The 23,338-nt window shown below is 39.7% G+C and overlaps 3 protein-coding genes across 3 annotated transcripts in view; all 3 read left to right on the forward strand.

Annotated features, from left to right (window-relative positions):
- Positions 1–23,338, forward strand: part of LOC138031474 (TNF receptor-associated factor 2-like) — a 527,459-nt gene that overhangs the window by 435,642 nt on the left and 68,479 nt on the right. The window lies entirely within an intron of this gene.
- On the forward strand, positions 8,023–16,359 carry LOC138031508 (TNF receptor-associated factor 2-like). The gene is made up of 8 exons (XM_068879195.1): positions 8,023–8,096; positions 9,598–9,750; positions 10,578–10,629; positions 11,715–11,819; positions 12,185–12,349; positions 12,464–12,541; positions 13,197–13,286; positions 14,041–16,359. The coding sequence occupies exons 2-8, from the start codon at positions 9,605–9,607 to the stop codon at positions 15,103–15,105; spliced, it is 1,701 nt and encodes a 566-aa protein (XP_068735296.1). The 5' UTR covers positions 8,023–8,096; positions 9,598–9,604; the 3' UTR covers positions 15,106–16,359.
- On the forward strand, positions 17,217–18,266 carry LOC138037640 (TNF receptor-associated factor 2-like). Its single transcript, XM_068883542.1, has one exon. It carries the CDS (start codon positions 17,358–17,360, stop codon positions 18,264–18,266), a length of 909 nt encoding a protein of 302 aa, XP_068739643.1. The 5' UTR covers positions 17,217–17,357.

The following is a 23,338-nucleotide window of genomic DNA, read 5'->3' on the forward strand; positions in this document are numbered from 1 at the left end:
CCAAAGGACGTGAATGGCTTTCAGCTTGATGATTGTCAAGGAAACACTTTGACTTAATGCTCGTCTTTTCCCCCAAAACCTTTGAAAAAATCCTCCCAAATCCTAAAAGATCCATTTTAAAACATACTTTTGGCACATTCGTGCTGGTTTATTGAATAGCAAAACATTATTTACTTGACGTGGTCTTACTTACTTACACGACCATGACTTGACATAGTGAAGAGCCAGCTTCAAAGCACAAAAACAAATGAGCAGAATGCTCAGCTAAAATTCTTACCTGGTTTCAAACAAAACTAGATGCTTCTGTGAAGCATACACTGGCTTGCCTGTGGTACGTGCTACAGAAAATCAGAAAGCACTGAATTGTGTGGTATTGAAATACAGCATTCCAGTCTCTGAAGAATAACAAATAAAAGAGAAGCGAGAAACATTGGCTTCTGGGCTGACATGTTGATAATTTTCAAGTTCCCTCACAACTTCTTTTCACCACAAGTGTGCCCTATGAGCATCCGAAAACTTTGTAATACTAAACTTCACTGAAGTCAAGCCCTGTTTCGCGGGGTTAGTGTTGCGATGGGAGACCAAAACAATAAACCCCTCATAAAAAACAGAAACATCTGACCGAAAATACTATTAACGCTAACAAATGCGAACTCAGCAAGGTACAGATTCTGTTAGCTTGCTTTATGCAAAACAAATATTGATGAAAAAGCAAATAAATATTGATACACAGTTTTCAGAAAGAGCAGAAGGAAGTTTCCCGGACGGTCGATCGAGAATAAAATATTTACGACATGAAAATAACCCCGGGGGGGGGGGGGGGGGGGACACCCATATGAAACAGACGGGGATGCTCGTCGAAAATTTTGAATTTAACCCCTAAAGGAGACCAATCTAGGCGTGGCTTAAGCAAATTTTGACCGTTTAAAAACACAAAAATACGACACGCAATGAGTTTTAATGATATAAAGGCATGATCATCGAATGCTTTTATCTAAAAGGAAAATTTAAAAGGAAATTTGACTTCTGTTTCTCTTCGCGTAATTCTGTGTTACTTCGCCGAACCCTAAACGAGACCTTGGTGGCATAAAATATTGGCGCTTTGCCCGGAACACCCTAAGCGAGACCAAAATCCAAAATTTTCACCCCTAAGCGAGACGACGAGCATCCTCGGCTGTTTCATATGGGAGTCCCCCCACCCCCCCGGGAAAACAACATTAATTTTGAACCGTGAATATAGAATATAAAAAGTTACGATCAGCGACAAACATTTTGGGAGATTTTTGCTACGTTCAAGTAAATTGCAAAATCGAAAGTGACATGGCCGGAATTCAGAGGTCGCCGTGATTAAGTTACCGCGGCATGTTTACTCGCAAAACAGAGAAGCATCTGTGTCAAATGATGGCACGATACCGGGTTTTTGTAAGTTTCTTTTTCTGTTAAGTATTATAAAATTTGACAATGAAATGAGCGAAGTCAAAACAAAGATGACAATCGCCCAACTCTTGTTTATGCAAAGTCAAAATTTACTCTCCAAGACGCGTACGACGTTATTTATCACCAGGTAATTCCATCATTTTGGAAATAGCAGCTACTTTATTGTTCATCTGCGTCACAAGTTTTCACTGATTTTGGGCCTCATTTTGTTGAAACTCAAGCACGCTTCCAACAGGCCTGTGAACCCTTCCTGCTTACAGAGCAATACTAAAAAACTTCTCCCATATCACATTTGAACCTTAAGCTCGAAAATTCAATACACAACATGATATTATAATTCACAAAGGCAGAAAATACCACAGAATCCTTTTCCAGCGAAAATTTTATTGAAACAAACAACATATTTGCTCTTAGAGGCGAAAACCTCTTCCTATTTCATTGCGTGCGTGAAGACAAGAAACTCAATTGTGTCAAATTACCATGTACTTCAGGTAAATACTGCTCACTTTGATTTCGTCTCGACGGGCGATAGATTGTTGTCGAAGTCCAGTACTCGTCGCTTTTGAGATTCATGCCTAGTTTATCCAACTGACTTTCCATTATTGAGCTCCATAAGGGTATATTTTGTTTAAGGATCCACTAAAACGCCATTCGCGTTGCATGACTTTCGACGCCATTGCACGCTAAGTTAATGATTCTACTGTGTCCACCTGAGAAATCTACGCAGTTCCACTACCCTCTCGATCCTAAGAAAATACGCGCAGAAGGCTCTATACACAAAGACACCACTTACCAGGGGAGTGACAGGCAAGACTTTTACCGACACGGAAAAAAAAAAAAAAAAAAAAAAAAAAAAAAAAGAAAAAATAGATGCTTCTGTGAAGCATACACTGCGTTGCCTGTGGTACGTGCTACAGAAAATCAGAAGGCACTGAATTGTGTGGTATTGAAATACAGCATTCCAGTCTCTGAAGAATAACAAATAAAAGAGAAGCGAGAAACATTGGCTTCTGGGCTGACATGTTGATAATTTTCAAGTTCCCTCACAACTTCTTTTCACCACAAGTGTGCCCTCTGAGCATCTGAAAGCTTTGTAATACTAAACTTCACTGAAGTCAAGCCCTGTTTCGCGGGGTTAGTGTTAGGATGGGAGACCAAAACAATAAACCTCTCATAAAAAACAGAAACATCTGACCGAAAATACTATTAACGCTAACAAATGCGAACTCAGCAAGGTACAGATTCTGTTAGCTTGCTTTATGCAAAACAAATATTGATGAAAAAGCAAATAAATATTGATACACAGTTTTCAGAAAGAGCAGAAGGAAGTTTCCCGGACGGTCGATCGAGAATAAAATATTTACGACATGAAAATAACCCCGGGGGGGGGGGGGGGGGGACACCCATATGAAACAGACGGGGATGCTCGTCGAAAATTTTGAATTTAACCCCTAAAGGAGACCAATCTAGGCGTGGCTTAAGCAAATTTTGACCGTTTAAAAACACAAAAATACGACACGCAATGAGTTTTAATGATAAAAAGGCATGATCATCGAATGCTTTTATCTAAAAGGAAAATTTAAAAGGAAATTTGACTTCTGTTTCTCTTCGCGTAATTCTGTGTTACTTCGCCGAACCCTAAACGAGACCTTGGTGGCATAAAATATTGGCGCTTTGCCCGGAACACCCTAAGCGAGACCAAAATCCAAAATTTTCACCCCTAAGCGAGACGACGAGCATCCCCGGCTGTTTCATATGGGAGTCCCCCCCCGGGAAAACAACATTAATTTTGAACCGTGAATATAGAATATAAAAAGTTACGATCAGCGACAAACATTTAGGGAGATTTTTGCTACGTTCAAGTAAATTGCAAAAATCGAAAGTGACATGGCCGGAATTCAGAGGTCGCCGTGATTAAGTTACCGCGGCATGTTTACTCGCAAAACAGTGAAGCATCTGTGTCAAATGATGGCAAGATACCGGGTTTTTGTAAGTTTCTTTTTCTGTTAAGTGTTATAAAGTTTGACAATGAAATGAGCGAAGTCAAAACAAAGATGACAATCGCCCAACTCTTGTTTATGCAAAGTCAAAATTTACTCTCCAAGACGCGTACGACGTTATTTATCACCAGGTAATTCCATCATTTTGGAAATAGCAGCTACTTTATTGTTCATCTGCGTCACAAGTTTTCACTGATTTTGGGCCTCATTTTGTTGAAACTCAAGCACGCTTCCAACAGGCCTGTGAACCCTTCCTGCTTACAGAGCAATACTAAAAAACTTCTCCCATATCACATTTGAACCTTAAGCTCGAAAATTCAATACACAACATGATATTATAATTCACAAAGGCAGAAAATACCACAGAATCCTTTTCCAGCGAAAATTTTATTGAAACAAACAACATATTTGCTCTTAGAGGCGAAAACCTCTTCCTATTTCATTGCGTGCGTGAAGACAAGAAACTCAATTGTGTCAAATTACCATGTACTTCAGGTAAATACTGCTCACTTTGATTTCGTCTCGACGGGCGATAGATTGTTGTCGAAGTCCAGTACTCGTCGCTTTTGAGATTCATGCCTAGTTTATCCAACTGACTTTCCATTATTGAGCTCCATAAGGGTATATTTTGTTTAAGGATCCACTAAAACGCCATTCGCGTTGCATGACTTTCGACGCCATTGCACGCTAAGTTAATGATTCTACTGTGTCCACCTGAGAAATCTACGCAGTTCCACTACCCTCTCGATCCTAAGAAAATACGCGCAGAAGGCTCTATACACAAAGACACCACTTACCAGGGGAGTGACAGGCAAGACTTTTACCGACACGGAAAAAAAAAACTAGATGCTTCTGTGAAGCATACACTGCGTTGCCTGTGGTACGTGCTACAGAAAATCAGAAGGCACTGAATTGTGTGGTATTGAAATACAGCATTCCAGTCTCTGAAGAATAACAAATAAAAGAGAAGCGAGAAACATTGGCTTCTGGGCTGACATGTTGATAATTTTCAAGTTCCCTCACAACTTCTTTTCACCACAAGTGTGCCCTCTGAGCATCTGAAAGCTTTGTAATACTAAACTTCACTGAAGTCAAGCCCTGTTTCGCGGGGTTAGTGTTAGGATGGGAGACCAAAACAATAAACCTCTCATAAAAAACAGAAACATCTGACCGAAAATACTATTAACGCTAACAAATGCGAACTCAGCAAGGTACAGATTCTGTTAGCTTGCTTTATGCAAAACAAATATTGATGAAAAAGCAAATAACTATTGATACACAGTTTTCAGAAAGAGCAGAAGGAAGTTTCCCGGACGGTCGATCGAGAATAAAATATTTACGACATGAAAACAACATTAATTTTGAACCGTGAATGTAGAATATAAAAAGTTACGATCAGCGACAAACATTTTGGGAGATTTTTGCTACGTTCAAGTAAATTGCAAAATCGAAAGTGACATGGCCGGAATTCAGCGGGCGCCGTGATTAAGTTACCGCGGCATGTTTACTCGCCAAACAGTAAAGCATCTGTGTCAAATGATGGCAAGATACCGGGTTTTTGTAAGTTTCTTTTTCTGTCAAGTGTTATAAAGTTTGACAATGAAATGAGCGAAGTCAAAACAAAGATGACAATCGCCCAACTCTTGTTTATGCAAAGTCAAAATTTACTCTCCAAGACGCGTACGACGTTATTTATCACCAGGTAATTCCATCATTTTGGAAATAGCAGCTACTTTATTATTCATCTGCGTCACAAGTTTTCACTGATTTTGGGGCTCATTTTGTTGAAACTCAAGCACGCTTCCAACAGGCCTGTGAACCCTTCCTGCTTACAGAGCAATACTAAAAACGGAAACTTCTCCCATATCACATTTGAACCTTAAGCTCGAAAATTCAATACACAACACGATATTATAATTCACAAAGGCAGAAAATACCACAGAATCCTTTTCCAGCAAAATATTTATTGAAACAAACAACATATTTGCTCTTAGAGGCGAAAACCTCTTCCTATTTCATTGCGTGCGTGAAGACTAGCAACCCAATCGTGGCAAATTACCATCTACTTCAGGTAAATTACAGCTCACTTTGATTTCGTCTCGACGGGCGATAGATTGTTGCCGAAGTCCAGTGCTCGTCGCTTTTGAGATTCCTGCCTATTTTATCCAACTAAATTTCCATTATTGAGCTCCATAAGGGTATATTTTGTTTAAGGATCCACTAAAACGCCATTCGCGTTGCATGACTTTCGACGCCATTGCAGGCTAAGTTAATGATTCTACTGTGTCCACCAGAGAAATCTACGCAGTTCCACTACCCTCTCGATCCTAAGAAAATACTCGCAGAAGGCTCTATCCACAAAGACACCACTTACCAGGGGAGTGACAGGCAAGACTTTTACCGACACGGAAAAAAAAAAAAACTAAAAAAAAAATAACAAACAGAAAACAAACAAACTAAACGCAGACCGCGACTGGGTTTGCCCATAGGCAACCCAGTAAAAAGAAACGAATACACCATTTAATAATAATAAAAAAAATAACATCTAATTTTGGTGCTGAGCTGAACCTTGTACGGCTTCCTAACTCACCTAAAATCATAGGAAGTCTCTTTACTTAGGAATGAATTTCATATATGTTCTTAGCTCAGTTGCTTGATGGTTCAGAGTTCATTGATAGAGCAGTCGTCTATCGCATTGTCATGGTTTCGAATCCTTCATGCCCGGGATTTTTTTCAGGTTTTCTGGCCATTGCTTTAGTTGCTTTTCTCAATGAGATGATCTACTTAACTTTCGATTCTTGCCCACTCCGCAGTTCAAATGGAATTCAATACGTTCTAAACTATCCCTTTACTTACTCGCATGGATCGTCATTCATTTCACGGCGTCTTTACGCGGACTGCATGCTGAATTGACAAGTTGCAATTTTAAGAATCTGTTGAGTCCCTGCATGTGCTTTTTACTGCTGAATTACGTTATGTGTATACCAGGTCATACCATGTGAAAATTGAAAGATGGAGGGGAAAAACCCCCCATTCCATGACCCCGCCAAAACCAAATTGAAAAGTACTTATATAGTCTGAAGTGTCAGCCGTCAGTTCTTTCCGGTGGGGTTTTTCCCTGATCTTTGTTGCGCATCACCCATGCATTCCTGTTTCTCTCTTACCCTCGAAATGAACCCGCGATTCTTTATTTTCCTGCTGTACAAAACATTCACTTCTTTACAGCGATGTTCATTCTTTTTCGATATAGAGTTATCTGTGTAGTCAGCTAACAAAGCGTGCCATTTACCTGCTTCGTGGTTTAATGTCTGGCGGTTTAAGGATCGGGAAACCCCCACATGACGTTTTTTTATAATTTTTATAATATTATAATTGTATAATATATATATATATATATATATATATATATAAGTGGGATGGGATGCTTTTAGCTTTTATTCTTATCGTGTCAAAATAAAGATTATGTATGTATGTATTATGTACACATTGTATCATCGTCCATCAAGTCAGTGTTAGATCTTGAATATTCGGCTGGCTTTCCATTAATGACTTCAGTTTCTCGGAGTACGTTGTCTAGTGCTACGAATAGCGTGCGGCGAATGATACCGAGTTAAAGCCGGATCGAAGAACTCCTAAAAGGAATGATCGGTAACATCATCTACCCATTCATATTGAAACAGAAAGTATTTACATACAATTATTTATAAAGCGGTGATAACCCGCTGACATATAATAAGAACGAAATAGGCGTTCTACTGCGAAACGGAAAGTGACTAAAAAGCAGGTTTCAAATGACCTCAAATGGGAAGAATTGTTTATATCTTTGAATAGTACCAGTGAACACTCCCTCCCGCCGGAAAATTAATTTGTTTATGGTTCAGAGCTTCAAGTCACTATTTGAAGTATAAAACTTTGGGGCTGACAATCTGCGAGCCAGCGAACCATGCGAGCTATTCGAATTTCGCATTTAAGTCTAAGCACCAATTTCAAATAGCGCTGAAAAACAGGTATTAAGTCTAAGCATCCATTTTAAAACGGTTAGCTTTCAATAACTGTGTGACTCGCATGTTGACTCGCGTGGCTCGCCATGTTGGCTCGCGTGACTCGCAGCCATGGCTCGCATGACTTGCACATTGTCCTAATTCAACGACTCTACAAGTTTTAGGAATTGGATTTATAACAGCAAAACGCTATTGACATCATTTATTTTCATTATGGCTGGCTCAAATAAAAGGGGTCGAACATAAGTTATTAAGGGCGCGTTCGATTGACCGTATTCCGGAATACGAATACGTGGAATGATGATTAAAACGGTATGTTTGGCGCGTTTCGAAGCAGCAAGGACAATAAAATATGTTTAAAATAGCATTTTAGCAGACGTTTGACACTTTTAATGTGAATCTCCGTAAAAACAAAGGATCTTAAACTTATATTCCATGTATTCCTATTCCGGAATACGGTCAATCGAACGCACCCTAATTATATTTACCGCGTCGCGTCAGTGTCATAAAAAGGGTTTTCCCCTCGGACCGAGGAGCTTCCGATGGGACTGATATAAAAAGCCACGCACTTAAGCCATCTTTTTATGCTTTGATCGCGTTGTTACTTGGATCTGTACAGGGACTTTCCCGGTAAGACTAACCGGTGAAGACAATTTTGGTAAGAATAATACTGGCAATGAGAAAATTCAAGATACTTAACTGATTTCGTTACTTTTCATGCATTCGATCTGTTTATATGTCTTAGCGCGATGAGCAGCGTCCTTGTTTTGGTGGAAAAATTAGATAGGATTTGAATTTTATTTTTTTTAAAACTTTACCATATTTTCTTAATTTCTTTCACCAAAGAAACTGCTTGGAGGGAAGAAATTGTGTTTGCCTTCGAATTCATAACATATTCATCGCGAAAATTCCGCGCAATTACATTTCTTGTGCAAAACGGTTGGTGGGTTCTACCAATTTGTGCTCCTCGGCTGCAAGTGCAAGTTTTTCGTCTTTTCTTCGGTTTTCGCTTCATAACATAGTTTCCAAATTCTGGGTAAACCGTTTTTTGGGCCACTCTGTCAGAGGTGCCACTGGTAATTTGAACTGATTTGCTTGTGCATCTATAATTTTCTTTTACCCTTTTAAAAATTCAACGACTCATCGCGCGCGCGGGAAAATGCGTTTCTTAACCGAACGACAATAAAACAAATTCTTTGCAGTGAAATTGAGTTTATTCAGATCCAAAAGACGATGCAGGATGCAAGAGTGTTGTCATGATTGTGTACTTCTAAAAGTTTTGTTCAAAGAGCGAGGGTTACAATTGTCACGCTTCCGTTTAGCCTTGTTGCAATGTGCAGCTCGTATAATCTGCTCCAAAACGACGATCTGAGTAACACACACACATAAACACACGCAGTCCTCGTTTTCAGTTTTTGACACGTCTGCTTACAGTAGTTAAGTAGCTTGTTGCAGTCAACGTTGAATTTTCAAGCGATCAAACATCAGGTCCGCGTTTTACGCAAATATAAAGTTGACGCCTCTGTGACGACATTTAGTCAATTGGCAATTCAATATTGTGGTTCAGGCTGGTGCATATTTTTTCCTTTCTAAGTTACGTCCGTCGTTTACACTGGTAGCTTCCACAGTACGACCTAATCGGCTCTTCACTTGTTTAACATCTAGCTCCCAGTTCCCGACCCGACCAGAGCTTGCAAGCGGCTCTTGATTGACTTCCTGATTTATCAGGGACACCCAACGACAATCTTCGGTGAAATATGTGTTCGGGAGAGTCAAACTGTTCTAAGAATTTCAGTTCAAAGTTATCAACCAGTTACAGATTTCTTTACTTTTCGAAAGGGACATTTTGCCAATTTTGGCACTTAAACTAAGGTCATCTAGATAAAGATATCATTCCCTAAAATTTTAGGACACTTCAATTTTCAGCTAAGATTTCCGAATAGATCACATTATTGTAGGAGATAAAAACATATCTGTAGCAAGTCTTTACAGATTTCAAGGAGACTAGAAATGTCTCTCAAAGGCTTTTGGCTTAATTTGCTCGTTGGGTGCCCTTGATTTATGCCCTCAAAAGGACCTTAATCTTTTATTGTATCTGTGATCGTTAATATTATCCTCTTTAAAACCAAGGCTTTACTTCTTTTTTATTCCGCTTACAGAGTCAGCATGTGCGGTTATGCGTGTGTGAGGGAAAATGGAAACTCTTTTGATCCTAAATTTTTGTGCCCGTTCTGCAATCACGTGCTAAGGGAGCCGGTGCAGACCAACTGTGGACATCGATACTGTAGAGCATGCGTGCAAGAGTTACTCAGGTAACATAAAAGAGCAACCGCTTTTTGCAGTGATACTTTTTACTCTGTTCATGTGATACAGTAAAAGTTAGCATATAAGAACCTATAGAATTTAAGAACATGGTACTAGGCTAAAGATATCACTGTTGAAGACCTTTACATAAGAGCCTATTTTAGCCTTATCTTTTAATTAAACATATTCTTCATTTACAAAATCAGCTTGTAATTTTCATGCAACTGGAACAAAATGCAATACAAGGAATGAGTATCTATAAAAATTCCATATGCATTCTTCATACTAAATATATGCAACACAGCTGCCACTGTCACTGAACCAATTTAAGAACCTAAATGGCCTAAAACTCCACTAAATACCATTTTTAGAGGACCTTTTCAGCCTGCCTTGGAAAAATCAAGGTTCTTATGCGAGGGTTTTTACTGTAATGATATACCATTTCCTTCCTCTACTTTGAAACCTGATGAATTTTCAATGTTGAAGGAAATTTCAAGTCTCGAAGCCTTTAATTTGCACTTGGTTTCACTTTGGGAGTTCTCTTGTTTTTCATGTTGGTTTTTCTTTGGCTGACCGACCAAACCCCTTTGCATGTATGTATTTGTTAATTCTTGGTATCAAGAAAATAAAGCAACACAAACAAAAAAAAAAAATAGGAAAAAACAAAACAAAGAAAGGACATAAACAACGGTAATTCATTTTATTTTTTGTCTTTTAAATACATTAACTTACAAAAATCTGGCATTTTGATTACGGTTCGGGCCACACTCAAGACACGGTTTTTGTTTCCAATACGGACCTCTCGATTAGATGTCTTCCCTCAAATGTTTTACAGGTCACCCCTTTCCAAATGCTTACTGGACAACGAAGAAATCAAGAGAGAGGAGGTAAGCAAAAAGATCCTATCAGACCATTTGGAAATCTTAAATGATCACCGATCTCTTGTAAACCATGAAGCAAAGGAAATACATGTAATAATGTGACTGCAAATTGGGATTTAAAATTTGACATAAACAATCGAGTTATTTTGGCCGTTTTCACACCAGAAGACGAAACAAATCGTCCTATGATTTGGCTGACTAATAAGCTGAAGACGACCAATACCGCTAGTGTTGTCCCACGTAAATATTCATAAAGACTGACAGTGGACTAACAAACTGGATACGTTTGAGAGCATGACGACTGGCACTAGGTAGGGCTTGGTTACTGGTTACCTTACCCTTTGCGCCAAAACTCAGTCATGAGCAAAAGAGAAGAGCTCTGGTGACGAGATTGCCGACCATATTGGAAACTTCCTATAAACAATCGCTTCCATAGTTAGTTCCAGTTCCGCGCGGTGGTTTTGTCTGTCTTACGTGAATTTAGGTCGGTCTTAATAAAAAATGACATCGTCGCAGTTAGTGATGTGGTAGTCTGGTGGTTAAATGAAGGGGTTGTTAATCACACCTTCCCAGGTTCGAGTCCTGCGAGTCCAGACATTATGGTTCGGCTTTTAAAAGAAATATGTTCATTTCCCATGATCCCTATCAAGCTTTCAGTGTCCAAAATGAACTACTTCACTTGGAAGAAATTGACAATTAAGAATAATCCTTCAATTGAGGGAGAGACTTGGTTGTATGTTGACAATCGCTTCCATAGCTAGTTACAGTTCCGCGCGGTGGTTAATGAGTCGATTTGTTTTATAACGTGAATTTAGGTCTGACCTAGGGGGAATTGTCCTTCTGGCCACAAATCGTCTTTGAAAAATCGAGTTCCTAGAGAAAAAAAAATCAGACGACTAAGTCGGCTAAAAATTTGTTCGTCCCGTTTTCACATCAGACGATTTGTCTGTCTGCTAGCCTGGAAATGGCTATTCAAGAAATTTCGAGAGGAAAGGTGGACGAACATTTAAAATCATTGTTTCATGTAATACGTATATTCGTTATTAGATGCTTCTGAATTAACGATTTAACTTTATTGTCTATGTTTTTAGATTTTCGAAGATAAATACGCACAGCGTGAGGTTCTGTCTTTGCAAGTCCAGTGTACAAACCATGTCGACGGTTGTCAGTGGAGAGGAGATCTGGGGCTGTTAGAGGTATGACAAAAATGTAATCTACAATCAATTTCTTTCTTTTTTTCCTGGTGCGTGAGAGATAAGTGATGGAGAAGTGGTAGGTAATTTTTGAGAAGCATCAACAAATAAGCGCTGTGTTGCAACAATTTTGTTTTTCAACTAAGACATTAAGAGCCAGGACAACTTACCCTAAAAGTAAATTGAATGGGAAAATGATGGCCACCTTTAACAATAACTGACGAACTCGATGGAGCTGTAATTATGAACGCCCTGTTTTGTTACGTGATGCAAGTGTAAAAATCGAAGAATCGTATAAAAAAGGAAGTGTTTGAAGATTTAGTATGTCTTTTGACTAAACCGACAGTACTTTACCTTTGTTTATTCAGGATCATGAGAACAAGTGTCTGTTCACTAAAGTTCAGTGCATGCATCACGGTTGTGGAGTCATGGTGCCAAGAGACGACTTGTCACGACATCTCAAAGAAGACTGCGACTTCAGGGAGCAGAAATGTAACCTGTGCGGGTTGATGACAACTGCCGACCAGCTTAAGGTATAAGGCGTTAAATGATTGGATACATTTTGTATTTCAACAATGATGGAAAGGTTTTATCGTTCTTTCAACCGGAAATTAATTATTAATATTTTTCATTTGATTTTCTGTTAGCATCACCAGGAAAATGAATGCCCGGAATACACTGTGGAATGTCCAAATTGTCTTTCCGTTAAACTCGTCCGAAAACAGGTAACGTCACCTTTTGTGCTCAATTAACTCAATAATGGTTTTCTAAAGGGAAAAAAAACTCCTCAGAGGATATCTTAGGCTCAATGAATGTCAGGAGATGGATAGTTCACTTTGTTTGGGGTGGATCATGATGCTAAGAGTAGACTGTTTGGACTTGCACTTTGTGTGATTTCGACAGAGAGAAGCCTTTGTCAAAACTCGACCTTCCCATAAATTTAAATTCTTCGAGGAATGTGGGAAAAATTGCACCGTGCTCCTTTGATCGACGCTATCCGCATCTGTCACTGCAGTCCATTATTTGCGCCTTTCAGGGCGCATCGTTTCTCGCTGCCGTCAACCACTGAAGCGTCACGAGTCAACGAGTAATTTCCAGCGTTGCATTTTGATCTATTTCTTAAGAAATAAGCTTCAGAATTCAATTTTTGTGAAAGGCGCTTGCAATTGTAGTGAACTCGATTGTAAACTGTTTTTTTCTTTCCTATGGCAGGCGTCCACGGGAAAAAACCCGTGAGTGCCCTGCTGTATGGGAACCATAACCCTCTGCATGATCTTTAGATTACTATTTCGGAACGCTTTACCATTGGGTTTAAGAGACTCGTAGGAGCAGCTTTTTCGATACCAGAAATCTTGATTTGTTACTTTTTCGAACTATCAGCTTGCAAGCCACATGGATCGCATTACCGGAGACTGTGAAGCTGTAGAGGGACCGTGCCCATTTTACGACGTAGGATGTCCCGATGGAAAGGTTAGGCAGTCATTAATAGCTGATTATGCCAATTTAATATCGACGCAAGGAACAAAAGGATCAAATGAATATCGCATTTGGATATTTGGATGATGAACAAAGCGTAAAAAAAAAAGTAAATAACTTGGAGTTAGTTTAGCTCTTGGTGATAAGTCGTTCATTTTCTTGTTTACTTCACATTCAACCTTTTGGCTTTTGCAAAACTTGACTGTCCTCTTTGTAGTATGTGTTTCCGATAGGGCTTTGATAGGCGAAGACCGTGAGGAAGTTTATGAATCGTAGAACTCGCTAGCCTCTTTACCGATTGTTTTTCATTGCGAGAATGTGAACAGAAAAACACAAGGATGAGCTGAAATAACTATAACATATATGCGAAGAGGTTTGCTCTGATGACGATTGCTGATAATGACGGATGATAATGACGATGATGATGATAACAGTTTTTTTTTAATCAGCTAGTATTTTATTCTCCAGTAAAAGACGTACAAATTAAAATAAAAAAAGAGTACAAAACAAAGGCAGAGGAACGAAATAAGATATCACATTGAAGACATTACAATTCTAAAGTAAACTAATAAGATTAAAGAAAAAAAAAATTACACCAACGGGTTCTGAAACTAAACATTTAATTTCGTCTTGAAAGTGGACTCCATCACGCCCTATGACACCTCCCGTACGTGCTTATAATAATGCAGCTGTACTAAACTCTAGCTGACGATAAGATATACTTACTTTACAATATTCCTGTTTGCAGCCAAGGAAACGAAAAGAAAACAGAGATCACCAAGATAAAGACTGCACTCAGCATCTAAACTTTCTTCTATTATACGTCCAGAACCTGTCAAATTTCCTTCACTCAAGACTCGATGGCATTAAAACCGTCCAGGAAAACTCTGACGTCGTCCAAAACATGGATAAAACCATTCAAAATTTACTGTGCAAGGTAGAGAATATAATCGATGAGCACTTTAAGTTAACATCTGTGGTACGAGGTCAAGGTTCACGGATCAGTAATCTGGAAAAGAGCATTGAACGCTTTTGGATGGACGAAGACCTTGTTCCTGACGGCTTGGTGAATCCTATGCATTGGTCGGACAAAGCGGGAGTCAATGATGTAGTCCGTAGGTTAAACAATAACGATGCAAAAGTGGCTAATCATGAAGTTCTCATGGTTGAGTTAAACTCCATGGTGCAAGATCAGAGCAAAGAAATGAAAAGGTTAGAAATACAATTGAGGAGTGGAAACGAAGAAATTAGGAAACTTCAGCGACGCATGGAAAATTTAGAACACAGTCTCAGTCTCAGGAACGTCGCAGCCACCGCTGACTTAGAAGATAATATTAGACAGCAAGAGAGCACTAGCTTTAATGGAGTCTTTATTTGGAAGATCACTGATTTCGCTAGGCGTCGAAATGAGGCGATTACCGGAAAACAGGTTTCACTTTACAGTCCCTGTTTCTACACAAGTCGCCATGGTTACAAAATGTGCGTGCGCATCTACTTAAACGGTGACGGTGCTGGCAAAGGAACGCACATGTCTTTGTATTTTGTTGTGATGCGCGGTCAATACGATGCGTTACTCCGCTGGCCATTTAGACAGAAGGTTACTTTCATGTTACTTGATCAGGACAACATAGAACACATGATTGATGCGTTTAGACCCGATCCAAGCAGTTCATCTTTCCAGAGACCACAAAGAGAATCAAACATTCCCAGTGGGTGCCCCACCTTTTTCCCTCTCTCTATGATAGGTAACCATGCGTTTGTCCGAGACGACACAATGTTTATCAAAGTGATAGTGGACACCACAGATACATAAAGGTGCAAATGATATTATCGCAGTTTTCCATTTGTGTCGAAAAATGTGTTGCTCCATAAAATGGGGGTTTTTACTACACTTGGCAATTCAGAAAAAAAGATAACGTGTTTCTAGGTCTGGGTGATGCGAAAGAAGAGGTTTATTCCCAACGATAATCAAGAAACTCATTGAGCTAATAAGCATGCATCCAGGGACCGTATGACTCACGAAAGGGCACTGAGTTCAATCAGTGAGGCGCACAATGATATAGAGCTATACGTATAAAGACGATTTCATATTCCTTTGTTGGTTATATACACTGGCCAAACAGTTACATGCTACATGATTTGATCAGTATAACGTGGAACCTACAATTTGTCCTGGATATAGTTTTTAGTGTTTCCCAAACTGCGAGACTGAAACTACCAGTTTGGCTTCACTTGGTGAGAGGCAACTAAACACTGACTTAAAAGCAAGGAGACGTGACGTATGTTAATTAAAGTCATACTTGAAACTATATTTCTGTATCTAATACATAAGGTTGTAATTTGTAATCCAACGGAAAAGGAAGATACTATTTTAGATTGCTTTGTAAAGTGCGTTACTCCTTAGAGTGTGTTATGTTCTACTTGCCTTTTTAAAATTAGGTTCCCCCCGGATTTTTACTTGCCGGACCAGAGAAAATTAAGGTGAAGGAATATGCTATTGATTCTTTTCACTTGTATCGCAATGTATAGCACTAAGACTTGCGGCTGAACGTCATCTTCAACTGCTTGCGACATATCCGATGGTATAAGTGGGCAGATAGAGTAAAGTAAGTAGACTGCACCATTTAGAGCTCTGCGAAAAGAGAATAAGTTATTTTCAGTCACAGTCTTGTCGATATTTTGCCATTGTTGACATAACATATGCATAGAGTTGTAAATAATAGAAAGACCGTTTTCCGATTGCAATGTATTAAATATCATCAAGATTATCAGCCTGTCGACTACGACCTGCGTACGCCTTAAGATTGTTATTGATAGGCACAGCCGTCGCAAAGAGAGTAGCCTCGTCAAGGAGGAATATTTGAAACAAAAAATGAGTTGCTTTAAAGTTGAATATTATTGTGCACCATATGCGTGATGTCTAATATTAAACAATCGTCAAGCATTACTTTAGGTTCACAACGTAAATAACGTATAGATTTAGCCAAGCCTAAAAGCGGCGCTCCCTGGTTATTTATTCCTACTGCCTGTAGGGTTTGTGAAAATAAAAGGTTTTCGAATTGTCCGCGTTTTCGTGTTTCCGGTTTTTTGTTTACTTAATTAAATCATTTTCTTTGCTTTCTTCCATAGAAAAAGGCCCGTAGGCTGGGGTAGTGGGTGGGGGGGGGGGGGGGGGTAGCTGATTATGCCAATTTAATATCGACGCAAGGAACAAAAGGATCAAATGAATATCGCATTTGGATATTTGGATGATGAACAATGCGCAAAAAAAAAAAAAAACTTGGAGTTAGTTTAGCTCTTGGTGATAAGTCTTCATTTTCTTGTTTACTTCACATTCAACCTTTTGGCTTTTGCAAAACTTGACTGTCCTCTTTGTAGTATGTGTTTCCGATAGGGCTTTGATAGGCGAAGACCGTGAGGAAGTTTATCAATCGTAGAACTCCCTAGCCTGTTTACCGATTGTTTTTCATTGCGAGAATGTGAACAGAAAAACACAAGGATGAGCTGAAATAACTATAACATATATGCGAAGAGGTTTGCTCTGATGACGATTGCTGATAATGACGGATGATAATGACGATGATGATGATAACAGTTTTTTTTTAATCAGCTAGTATTTTATTCTCCAGTAAAAGACGTACAAATTAAAATAAAAAAAGAGTACAAAACAAAGGCAGAGGAACGAAATAAGATATCACATTGAAGACATTACAATTCTAAAGTAAACTAATAAGATTAAAGAAAAAAAAAATTACACCAACGGGTTCTGAAACTAAACATTTAATTTCGTCTTGAAAGTGGACTCCATCACGCCCTATGACACCTCCCGTACGTGCTTATAATAATGCAGCTGTACTAAACTCTAGCTGACGATAAGATATACTTACTTTACAATATTCCTGTTTGCAGCCAAGGAAACGAAAAGAAAACAGAGATCACCAAGATAAAGACTGCACTCAGCATCTAAACTTTCTTCTATTATACGTCCAGAACCTGTCAAATTTCCTTCACTCAAGACTCGATGGCATTAAAACCGTCCAGGAAAACTCTGACGTCGTCCAAAACATGGATAAAACCATTCAAAATTTACTGTGCAAGGTAGAGAATATAATCGATGAGCACTTTAAGTTAACATCTGTGGTACGAGGTCAAGGTTCACGGATCAGTAATCTGGAAAAGAGCATTGAACGCTTTTGGATGGACGAAGACCTTGTTCCTGACGGCTTGGTGAATCCTATGCATTGGTCGGACAAAGCGGGAGTCAATGATGTAGTCCGTAGGTTAAACAATAACGATGCAAAAGTGGCTAATCATGAAGTTCTCATGGTTGAGTTGAACTCCATGGTGCAAGATCAGAGCAAAGAAATGAAAAGGTTAGAAATACAATTGAGGAGTGGAAACGAAGAAATTAGGAAACTTCAGCGACGCATGGAAAATTTAGAACACAGTCTCAGTCTCAGGAACGTCGCAGCCGCCGCTGACTTAGAAGATAATATTAGACAGCAAGAGAGCACTAGCTTTAATGGAGTCTTTATTTGGAAGATCACAGATTTCGCGAGGCGTCAAAATGAGGCTATCACCGGAAAACAGGTTTCACTTTACAGCCCCTGTTTCTACACAAGTCGCCATGGTTACAAAATGTGCGTGCGCATCTACTTAAACGGTGACGGTGCTGGCAAAGGAACGCACATGTCTTTGTATTTTGCTGTGATGCGTGGTCAATATGATGCGTTACTCCGCTGGCCATTTAGACAGAAGGTTACTTTCATGTTACTTGATCAGGACAACATAGAACACATGATTGATGCGTTTAGACCCGATCCAAGCAGTTCGTCTTTCCAGAGACCACAAAGAGAGTCAAACATTCCCAGTGGGTGTCCCACCTTTTTCCCTCTCTCTATGATAGGTAACCATGCGTTTGTCCGAGACGACACAATGTTTATCAAAGTGATAGTGGACACCACAGATACATAAAGGTGTAAATGCCATATTATCACAGCTTTCCATTTGTGTCGAAAAATGTGTTGCTCCGTGGAAAGGAATTTTCTACTACAGTTGGCAATCCAGAAATAGTGACAACTTCGTGTTTCTAGGTCTGGGTGACGTGAAAGAAGAGGTTTATTCCCTAAGATAATCAAGAAACGCATTAAACTAAGAAGCATGCTTCCAGGGACCGTGTCATTCAAGAAAGGACACTCTGTTCAGTTAAAATCAGTGAAACGCAGATATAGAGTTGCAAATATAAAGACAGTTTCATATTCCTTTGTTGGTGTTACACACTGGTCATGCCGTTACACGCCATTTGATCAGTATAACGTGGAACTCCTAGTTTTTGTGCTAATCAATACAGTTTTTCGCGTTCCCCGAACTGCAAAAAAAAACTCAGTACCTTTTGGCAGTTCCCTTAATTGGTGTGAAGCGACTAAAAACTGACTTAAAAGCAAGGCGACATCAACATGTTAATCAAATGCATACTTGAAACTACAGTTGTGTGTCTAATACATAAGTTTGTAATTGGCAATCCGACGGAAAAGGAAGAAACCATGTTAGATTGTTTTGTAAAGTGCTTTACTCCTTAGAGTGTGTTATGCTCTGCGTGCCTTTTTAAAAATAAGTTACTCCTGGATTTTTACTTGCCGCACCAGAAGACATTAAGGTGAAGGAATATGCTATTGATTCCTTTCACTCTTATCGTAATATATAGCACTAAGACTTGCGGCTGAACGTCATCTTCAACTGCTTGCAACACCTCTGATGGTATAAGAGGGCAGAAGGATATAGTAAAGTAATTAAGTAAGTAAGTAAGTAACGACACTGCATCATTCAGAGCTCTGCGAAAAGAGAATGAGGTATTCTGAGTCACAGTCTTGCCAATCTTTTGCCATTGTTGACATAACATACGCATAGAGTTGCAAATAATAGGAAGACCGTTTTCCGATTGCAATGTATTAAATATCATCAAGGTAATAAGCCTGTCGAGTACGCCTTAAGTTTGTTATTGAAAGCCACAACCGTCGCAAGGAGAGTAGCCTAGTCCTCAGAAGACTAACACTCTGCCAGGAGGGATATGTTAAATTATAAAAATGGGTTGATTTAAAGTCAAATAAATATTATTTACGTTCTAGTTCACTACGTTCAAACGAACGTAAATTATTTAACCCTTAATATCCGCAAAACAGGTATAACCAAGGGTGGATCGCATGCGGACCCTTGGTTTTTATTGAATATGTAACCTTCTGACAGATCATCTCAGTTCAAGCAATAAAATGGATGAGTTCTACAAGAAAAACTATCTGACTAGATGCCTAAACACTTTTTTACTCTCAATTGATTACGCTCAGGTTCCAATACATACATGTCTTTCGCGACGTCACTTTTGCAGCGCCCGTGAAGTTTCAGCAGCCTCTCCGATACAGTATTAGAAGTGTCTGCGGTGACAATCGAGGTAGGACCTCCAACTTGCAAGCTATGCAGGCCATAATCTTTTGGATTACAGCCCGATTCCTTTAAAGCAGCCTTAAATACCTCCCTACAACGAGAATAGGATAACCTGTTATTCCTAAGAATATAACCTGACTTCTTCTTCGTTAACTGCCTAAACAATGGCAAGTGGCTCGATAGATCCGAATTAGCCACTTGGATATATCTAAGTAATTACTCCTTAACTTAGCGATATAAACACAATCCCCCTCTCTATACACATCCGTCTTACTCTTAGGCACAAATGTTTTAACAAAATCATCGTAATTGGTTAGGTGATTGGGCCGAATATTGGCCAGTTCATTAAAACGAAAAAATCCTGCAAAGCCTAGAGTCCTTATTGCTGCAATACGCAAGTCTTTCAATGACGCCTCCTCCCCACCAAATCTCAATTACGTCAGAATCTACAGGCTTCTTTTTGTTAACTGGTCCTCTTGTCCTCTAGTCCTCTTGGCGCACTCAATAAAAATTATTGTCTTGCAACAAGCGTTATCCAATGGATTGGAACTGTCCTCAGGCACCAAGGAGTGTAGCCATTTTAGAGCAGCATGGGTCAACACCATTGAGGCCTGGGCTCTGAGCTGTTTATCTAGGTTAAAAAAATAAAGGGAAACTACAGAAAAAGGAATATGCTTATCCTTACACCGGAGAAAAAACTGTCTAATTTCGTTAATGAACTTTTTCATGGTAGAATCCGCCTTGGAACTGAGCAAACGACTAAACAAGGCATTGAAATCCGGCCTTTTAGTAGACGGTATTAACTTCCATGCATTACTTGTAATTACGATCTGCAAGAAAAATCAGTATAAATACAGTCTTAAACTGACACACAATCTTTTAAATAATCCGAAGAATGCTTACTCACAGCTAACAAAAAAGACCGACCATGCATAATTTGACCAACAAAATTCCATTGAAATTACCAATTCAAAGCAGTCCCAACTTTGCTAACCTAAGAAGTAAATGTATGATAAGTACGGAAACATAGCATCCAAGACCTAGGACGATCAAAAAATATTACGTAGGACTAAACTAAGGAGACCTTCCGACTGCACATAAAAGAAAACAGTTGTCAGTGATCATAGTGTGACCGCACTGACAACGAGCCTCCAGATCGAACTGAAAGGATTACAAAAAATGATGCCAAAACAAAATAGGGAAAGCATAACGCTAACGATAAACCTAACGCACGGGAAAAACTGGGATAAATGATCTTGCGAACACCGAGCTAAAGCAAAACATGCGTTACAAAATAGTCAGAAAGTTGTACCAATACATAAAATACAAACACGCTCGAACATAACAAATTGGGGTCGGGACATCCGACTTGGCCAACGCGACACAATATCAAATAAAACTCCATTGCGAATACTGAAGTCAGAAACGGTTGTCGTAACTCTAATTCCTGATGCCCCTGAAAAATGCCCAAGAATCTCATTAGTTCATTCCCTCTTTGACGCAGCCGTCACACGTCATGACCAGTGTCAATTCGTACGGATGCAGTTTCCCTGCCTTTGACCAGTGTCAAATCTCATCGCCGCAGTCGCCCAAGCGTGGCTCTGGAAACTGCTCACAATATGACAACTTCGAAATATCAGTCAGCTAATAAATGCCGACGGACAAGAAAAAGTATTTTTTTTCCCACACAAATTCCATTCTGACCGCAATGACCTTATCAATAAATTTCTCGGAACCGAGAAACGAATTCAAATTCCTTCCTTTCCTGAGAGCTTCAGCTCCGTTCGGAACCAAATATCCTTTAATAAACTGCTTGTATTTATTGGTAAGAAGAGGCCAGAAACTTGAAAAAGGCCATAGCGGCACCAGGATGGTCGCACTCGCCATCTGCAAGGGTAAATAATGGACAGCACGAGCAAAGAGATGAACCGGAGGGAACAATAAGCAATTCTCAGACTTTGCGCAAAAAAGTCGATACCTGAAGTACCCGGGTTCCAGAAACGCGAGAAAAATCGAGGTTGTTTCGCTGTATATAAAAATTAGCAAAACAGTCCACAATGTGTGGGCCCCACAGATCTTCTAAAAGCCTAAATAATTCAGGGGTTATCTGCCAATCATCGAAGTCAATGGGCAACTAATATAATCTGCTTTCTCGTTCTCCGATCGTGGAATCCACTGCACCTCCAAACGAATATTTTGGATCGCGCAAAACTGGAAATTTTTTATAGCCAGCCTGTGCAGATCTAATTTCATGCTTCCCACTTTAATGATTTTCCTGCCGCCCGACTATCTGTGTACCACTTGACAAGCGAACCACCCAAAACTGGCGCAAAATTCAATATTCAAGCGCAAAATCAATGGCAGCCTGCTCTCTCCAAGTCGAAATCTTCAAGCATGCTGACGCTTCCCAGAGCCTGCAGTGACATATGTGATTCTCATTAAGGGTAATAACCGAACCATACCCGTAGCACTGGCATCGGAATAAACGAAGCGTTGGGGCTTCTTAGAGAGAAAACAATCCAGTACCTTAAAGGAATCAAGGTTCGCTCTCCAAAAATGCAATTATTCGATGCAATATTGATCTAATTGTACTTCCGTGTCCCAGTTCTGGGCGCTTAGCGTCGACATAACACAGCGCCTTGTCTTGAAATGGTAACAATTATCCCCTCTCTATAACGTTAAGAATATATCTCGGGGCTCCAATTCGCTTCCAAAATTCTAGGTTTCTTCGAAGATTTCCTTTAACATTAGCACCCGGCGAGCGATTACTCAACTTGAACTCGAACACTTTATTTTCACAAAGTACCTACAACTTCTACTATCCAACTTTTTTTCTCCTTGAAAAATTTTTTTCGTGTACCTATTACGAGTACATCATAACATTAAAAAGAGGGGGTCATCGTGCTCGTTCAGGAGAAAATATTAACCATTCCTTGACAGATTTAAGCTCGGCGTCAGTGAAAATCCGCCATTTTATCAATGTGCGCGAGCTAATGCGCGCGCCAATAAGAAAGAAAGATCTGTCCTGTTTATCGCCCTACCTGGCAGTCGGAGACTGAATTGCTAAGGACGCAGCTCAACCGTGAGGTCGGACCGAAGGAGCTGTACAGCCGGCTAGGCGCTAGGCCCCTGAACACGACCCATGTACGACCTTGGAGCACAACACCACAGCCAGATGTAATAGGCTGGGGGTCGATTTGCTGAGGGAGGAATACCGGAGTACCCGGAGAAAAACCCTCGGAGTAACGTTGAGATCGACTGAATCTCAGCCCACGTACGAACTTAGGATGCGATCCCAGGTACGCAGAGGTGCAAGGCACGAGCGTTACCACACGGCCATCCTTACTCCTCTAAATGCACAGTAGGGTTGCGCAATGCAAAACCATGGAATCACCTTTAATCATTAATTATTAACCAATTTTTCGTGCATCGTATGTATTTTCCACACCGTCCAGTTACTTTCATAAAATCTTACACGAGTTCTACTGGAGGAAATGTTAATTAAGTTAAAAACACTCAGTCTCTTGATGAACAGCTGTATTCGTACTGTTAAAACGTTAGAGCCATTGTTTTTGTCAGGAGTCTGAATTCGACTAATTTGTTGTCCA

The sequence above is a fragment of the Montipora capricornis genome, chromosome 2 (genome assembly GCF_036669925.1).
Source record: "Montipora capricornis isolate CH-2021 chromosome 2, ASM3666992v2, whole genome shotgun sequence".
Classification (NCBI taxonomy): Eukaryota; Metazoa; Cnidaria; class Anthozoa; order Scleractinia; family Acroporidae; genus Montipora; species Montipora capricornis.